This window comes from Patiria miniata, unplaced genomic scaffold (assembly GCF_015706575.1).
Source record: "Patiria miniata isolate m_02_andy unplaced genomic scaffold, ASM1570657v1 HiC_scaffold_14, whole genome shotgun sequence".
NCBI classification, from domain to species: domain Eukaryota; kingdom Metazoa; phylum Echinodermata; class Asteroidea; order Valvatida; family Asterinidae; genus Patiria; species Patiria miniata.
The window spans coordinates 940,532-947,300 of NW_024037052.1; the positions used below are offsets into that span (position 1 = coordinate 940,532).

General features: G+C 39.9%; 1 protein-coding gene across 1 annotated transcript in view; it reads left to right on the plus strand.

Annotated features, from left to right (window-relative positions):
- Positions 1-2,811: 2,811 nt before the first annotated feature.
- The window catches only part of LOC119722188 (coiled-coil domain-containing protein 77-like), a 4,520-nt gene continuing 562 nt past the window's right edge, over positions 2,812-6,769 (plus strand). The window contains exons 1-2 of the mRNA XM_038192235.1: positions 2,812-2,867; positions 4,418-4,637. Coding sequence (XP_038048163.1) covers positions 2,815-2,867; positions 4,418-4,637 — 273 coding nt within the window. The 5' untranslated portion in view covers positions 2,812-2,814. The remainder of the gene's footprint in view (positions 2,868-4,417; positions 4,638-6,769) is intronic.

Below are 6,769 nucleotides of genomic sequence, written 5' to 3' on the forward strand. Positions count from 1 at the left end.
CTCCCGAGTGAAAGTTGGAAAAAAATCACTCCGGTGGGACTCGAACCCACGACCTCCTGCTTTCTATTGCAGATGTCTTACCATCTTATGAATAGTTAATGTAGTACCCGCTGCTATGTACATCAGATTCGAACCAGCCAACTGATCCCGTTAGCTCGGTGGTCAAGTGGTAAGACATCTGCACTAGAAAGCAGGAGGTCATGGGTTCGACCGGAGTGATTTTTTTCAACTTTAGGGAATGACAGCCTAAAGCATCCTGTAAAATCGTGGCTCCTGGTGTGCTGACATTTAAAAAAAAAAATGGTATTTTTCCAACGCTGGTCGGCCGACCAGCAATGGAGAAAACTGTTTTTTTTTTAAAACTACTCCTAATTTTTCATAATTAGTTATTCTGTGTTTTCTGTGCAATTGATTACACACCTTTGAAGGGGTACAAGCCTACTAGACTGCCTCTCTGATCTTACAATCCCCCAAAGTCTATAAATTCTCCGTTTCATCTTAAATGGGGTCTGTGAACCAGACTACAAGAACATGAATGGTTTTCTTGGTTTTTCCAACATCTACAAGCCCAAAACGTGAAACAAGTCATTTTAACAATATTTGCTAAAACATACTAATCCTCCAATCCATTTATTTCTGATTATTGCAGCAAAAGCAAATGTTGTACATGCCCTTTAACAATATTTTTTTATAGCACACTAATCCCCCAGATGCACTTATTTTGAACATTGCAGCAAAAGCAAATGTTGTACATTCCCTAACAAGTTCAACAGTTTGGCTGTTACTTGTAAATGGAAAATCAATTGATGACAATACAAAAAATTGATTTGTCTGAGTACGTCCGGTGTTTTGAGCCAATTTCTACTACAGCAACAAAGTTGGATGAATAATTTCTTCTTTGACTCATCAAAGTAACTAGTGACTAACTGATATGTTTTATCAGAATTAAAATCTACCTCGTGATTATAACTACAATTACATACACTGTTGAATTGCCCAAAATGTACGTCTGACACTGCGGAACTGCCCCCATTTGAACATTATTAAGAGTAAACCTAGTCAAGTTCCCTTGTATTGGGTATTTTAAGTGTCAACAGTTCTTCAAGTTGTCCTAAATGTCTCATCCTTTTCCAAACAAGCAAACAACTCAAGGAATGCCATGGATAAGCCAGTTCGGTATTTCAACTGCTTATGTGCACAACGATATGGGTCACCGGTCATTCGGGATAGTAGAACGATCAAAGGTGCATGAATGCGGGTGCGCAACGCTTGTGTGTAAATTACCACCAGAGTGGTCGTGCGCGTAACATCGCCTAACATCGTGTCAGCAATGTTATCCCAAATGACCTCAGGTCATTGAAATACAGAACTGGTTTATTACAATGAATTACAGTCGGGCATTAGAAGACTTTTGACCCAACTTTGAACATTGCATTGTATTCTGGCAAACAATTATATATCTGCACACACTGTCCATCAGATTTCAAAGGTATATGAAGGTGTAACCTGTAATTTCCAAGACGTCTCATGTTTTCTTCTTACTTGCCTGTCTGGTTTTTTTTTCTCCAGAGGGTGAAATATTGGGTTTAAAAGCCGAAGTGCCAAGCAGACCACAGAACAACAGAACACGGAGGAATGCACAACACAGAGTTACTGCTAACACAAAAGGTAGGTAGAGATTACATACCGGTATGGTTGAGGCAAAGGGTGGTTGATAAAACATTGCAAAGCCAACACTCCTCAGATCTCATACCAACCATATCAGGCCCATTTTTAGTATTTGTTGGTCAGATAAACTAGTGGATCATAGTATTAATACAATGTATGTCAAATCAGGTTTTGCCCTTCATTGATGTATAAACACTGAATACTCAGTGTGTTACCTCCTGAGTAAAAGTTGGAAAAAATCACTCGGTTGGGACTCGAACCCACAACCTCCTGCTTTCTAGTGCAGATGTTTTACCACTTGACCACTGAGCTAATGGGATCGGTTGGCTGGCTCGAATCTGATGTATTGGTACATGGCAGCGGGCATCGCATTAACTATTTATAAGGTCTATGGGATTTTAAGTTTTTTTAAGCATTAATATGGTTAAGGTTTGTGACTCATGATCAGAGGGTCAGGGGTCCGAATCTAGTTGCCGGTTATATGTGTGTCCTTGGGCAAGCCACTTCACCCCCACTTGCCTCTCTCCACCCAGGAGTATAAATGGGTACCGATATTAGCTGGGAAGTAACCTGCAATGGACTGGCATCCTATCCAGGGGGGATAAAAAAATATCCTCGGTCGTTTCATGCCTTTGAAACCGGAGATGTATTGGCTAATGACAGACTTTACTTACTTTCATAGTATTAATAGTAAATATATATATCTGTTGCAGCTTTTGGTAGGTGTGTTGATAATTCCTTGATCAGCTGATGAAATTACCTGTAGTTACTCCCCTGAGAGTGAGTTTGGCAAAAAGCCGCCTCATCATACCATGAACTTTCCAAGATTAGTTACATACGTTATCCCAGTAAAGTTGCTTCAATCACGATAATTGATCAGATCATCTCCAAAATGGTGGTTTCTTTTGTCCGAGTCTGTACCAGCAGGTTGATCCTGTTACCATCCATCAATATTTTCCAATCCTCATTTCAGTCCAACAGCGCCCAGCCCAAAGCTGTCCATCCTGATTCAGACCAGCAGCAGGCAGAGCCAGAGAGTCTGTTGCTACAGATTGAAGCTCTACAATCTCAGATGAAGGAACAAGCTGAGCTATCTAGAGAGCGACGGAAGCCTTGCTGGAGGATCGTAGGGTCAGGATGGAAGAGATGCAGACTGTGATTGAGAGAGATCGCTCCAAGATTCACTCCCTCAATGAAAAGTAGGAACTCCCTTCATTGATTCCTTATAATCTTAAATGAACTTGACAAAGGTGCCCAGTGGCATAGCTAATGATAGGGGAGGAGGATGAGGGGCATGGACCCCTCTGCTCAAAGACTGCCTCCTACTAGAAACTGAGGTCCCTTTAGGGCCCTCCAGCAACTTGGACCCCAGTTACATCCTTGAAGGTACCAATAAAGATAAATGCACATGTGTGCAGTTTGGACAACGGGCAGGGGTTTCAAATAGATTATATTACCTGGTGTTTGTGTTGTTGCATGAATTGGCAAAACATTTCTAAATATGTGGAGTGCCCTGGCCTCATGGTCTGGAGCATTAACTCGTTGTCTGTGGGTAATTCTACAGGTTGTGGGTTCGAGTCCAGCCTGGGGTTATGGTGCATGTTCCCTTTGGCAAGACACTTTGTCACTCATTGCTTCGCCCCACCCAGGAGTAAATGGGTACCTGTGAGAACAGAGATCGCAATTGTGATTGATTTTAGCTACCTTGCGTCGAAATGACTACACCGAGCTGTATGGGCTTTATTCAGGAGTCGACTATATTAAATTGAAAGCGAGGTAAAATCTTCATATTTGGAACTTGCAAAGAGAAATTAAAGCAGTGACATAAAATTAATTACAAATTAATACCAGTCTGCTTTAATGAAAATTTAAATTTGTTGTTAAACATACCCTAATGTTTTTAAGCCACATTTAAAATAAAAATTGAAAGTGAGGCTAGAATGCAAAAATAGTCTGGCACCATCCTATTCAATAGTTTATAAAATACTGTCAGGGAACATGACTAAAATGACTTCCTCGTGAATAAAAATCCATATTCCACAGGAAGCTGAGATTGTATTTGCAATGTTTCATTGGCCCAATGATCAGGGTAATAATAATGTAAAGCACTTTGATCTTAGTTATTTTAGAAACCACAGTCTTTCCACACTAGTATATTGGCAACACATCTTGCCAAAATAACATGGAGGCATATGCAGTGTGTGCTTGCTGAAATTACATGAGTCAATTGACTAATAAAACCAAATTAGGTTTTGTCCATCACCGATGTATAAACACTGTATTCTCAGTGTGTTTCCTCCCGAGTGAAAGTTGGAAAAAAATCACTCCGGTGGGACTCGAACCCACGACCTCCTGCTTTCTATTGCAGATGTCTTACCATCTTATGAATAGTTAATGTAGTACCCGCTGCTATGTACATCAGATTCGAACCAGCCAACTGATCCCGTTAGCTCGGTGGTCAAGTGGTAAGACATCTGCACTAGAAAGCAGGAGGGTCATGGGTTTGACCGGAGTGATTTTTTTCAACTTTCACTCGGGAGGTAACACAGAGAGTATACAGTGTTTATATGTCGGTGAAGGGCAAAACCTAATTTGATTTACATCACCCCGACGCAAAATGAAATGAAATCTTATGAATGACTAATAAGACACTTACCGTTCTTTAACAAAAGTAGAATGTGTATCCTTTATTCAGCTACCTTGTTCAACCATCATACATCACTTGTCATGGACATTCTTCTGTTAATAGGTTACATCGTACACAGCAGATGTTGTATGACAGCACTAAGGACTATCTAGAGCTGAAGTATGAAGGACGATCTCAGGAGCGAGTCTGGATGGCAGAGAAGGACCGTCTACTACAGGAGCTGGATCGATGTAAGGAACAACTAGATGTCTCCAAAGATGACGTCTTAGTCATCTCAGATCATGCACTGGAAGAGAGACAAACACAGAACTTGGAATTTGAGGTGGGCATTATAGAGAAGCTTCCTGCACAAAGAAATCATTTCAAGTTAAATACAATACAATAATGATCATTTTCAAGCAAATTCGTTTGAATTGCTTTAAAAAAAGAACTAACTTTTCCATTCAGAAATCATTTTTTTTTTCAAAAGTTAGCAAAACAAAAGAATCTTGTTACAAAGTCACAACTGAATGGCCCCCTCAAAAGCTGCAATCAAACTATTGGGGTAATCGCACATAAGGAGCATTTTGGACTTTGGCAGATCTACTTTATTCAGTGTTGTACAAATGATACTGAATGATTGCAACGTGGTGGTTTTAGTCTGACGATCTCTTCCATGCAAAATCTTGAGGAAGGCGAGGAGAGCATAGAAGACAAATTTCACCGGCAGTTGTTGTACGAAAAAGACGGCAGGCCTAATGCCAAACTTTTTCCAGTTCCACCTACCATGCGTTTAGTGACTTGTTGTCTTGGACTTTTTCCTGACTTTCTCCGTGTCTCAAGTAAGATGTGAATTTCTTTAATTACGAGTCAGAAACTCCAACCCTAATTCGGGCTTTTTAATCTTATGGAAACACTGAACATTTTCACATCGTAAAATTTCATTTGGATCTACATGTACATGTAAAAGAAAAAAGGAGGCGATGTCCAGAAATTGAACACGAAGTTTATTGTACATATAGTACGTATGTGTACTTGCGGCGCAGCCCAGATTTCGGACACGAATTTTGGCCGGCCTATTTTCAGATTTTTTCCCCATAGGCCAGTTTCATCCCTGTATGGTCTGTGACTTGAAACATAGATGAGTTTGTGAACAGAACGGGACAAAAAAACACAGAACCGGGCCTGCGGATCTCGATTTCAATCAAAAGTTGCTGAAACATGTTGCTGAATCATGTTTTGAATTGGGCCTGAATTGAGACACATTCTCATTGAGCCGATTGCAGCTACGCGGTGTCATGCACTGATACGATGAATTAAGGCAACTGCGCGCACGTTTGCATCGTGTCAACGCTTGTGCGTGCTTCGCCAAATAAAAAAGCGAACTACTAACAGAAATTTCCAACGATGCGTCTGAAGACCTTCTTTTGTTGATTTCTTCAAAACGACAGCATGTCAGAAGAATAATTTCAGAGAGAATTTAGTACTGTCAACCAACCAAGTATGTTTTTTTCAACGATAATTACATCAGTTACTTTTTGGATAGCTGCAAATGATGGACTGTAGCTTAAAATGACTAGAGACTTAACTTACTGTACAGAATGTACACTGCTGGGTGCGTCCATTTTTTGTGCACAAACTATGGAGCTCAGAATTTTTTACTGCTTTTGGGCAATTCCACGGTAACGGAAGGACGTTTTCGCTCATTAAACAAAATTTCACATGTGCCTATCACAGCCACTGTTATTAGTTACAGCAAGCAAATGTCACAATGGTATTGCTATAATGCTACCTTCAATTTCCACACTTTTGGGGGGCATGCATACCTCTCGTTAATGAATTATGAATATTAATGAGGTCGGTAACGGAAGGACGGTAAAACGGACGAGGGTTTTCCAACTTACACGCGTTTTGCATAAACTCTGTGAATTTTATGGGGCAATTATATTTCAAAGGTAGGAAATGGAATCCCTGCGGCTTTATCTATACTATACCACCTTTCATTTGACTTTAAGTGTTTCGGTGATATAATTACAATGTCTTAAGTGGATTATAATTTGGTAGCGGAAGGACGTAACGGAAGGACCAAAGTTTTACTCAATTATAGCATGAATAAAATGTGAATTTACACTAATTATACAGTGAAATAAATTTGCTGAAATGTGTAACTGAATGTGAAATCACCAATATGCAGACCTGGCATAAATAATTATACCCAAGAAACTATTGAGATAAAGATAGAAGCCTGCTAATTAATGATAACAAATGAAAAATGAAAACAACCAAAAACACATAATTCACGAACACAAGACAACTACAGAAATGGACTTCAAACCCATCACCTTATCCTTCAAAGTTTTAAATACACAGTATTTGAGCACTTGAGTATATTTGTTACATGTTCACCAACAACTTTTAATAATACACCAGTAGGTTCAGTGGTTTACCTAAAGGGTGGGGGGGGGGGGGGGGGGG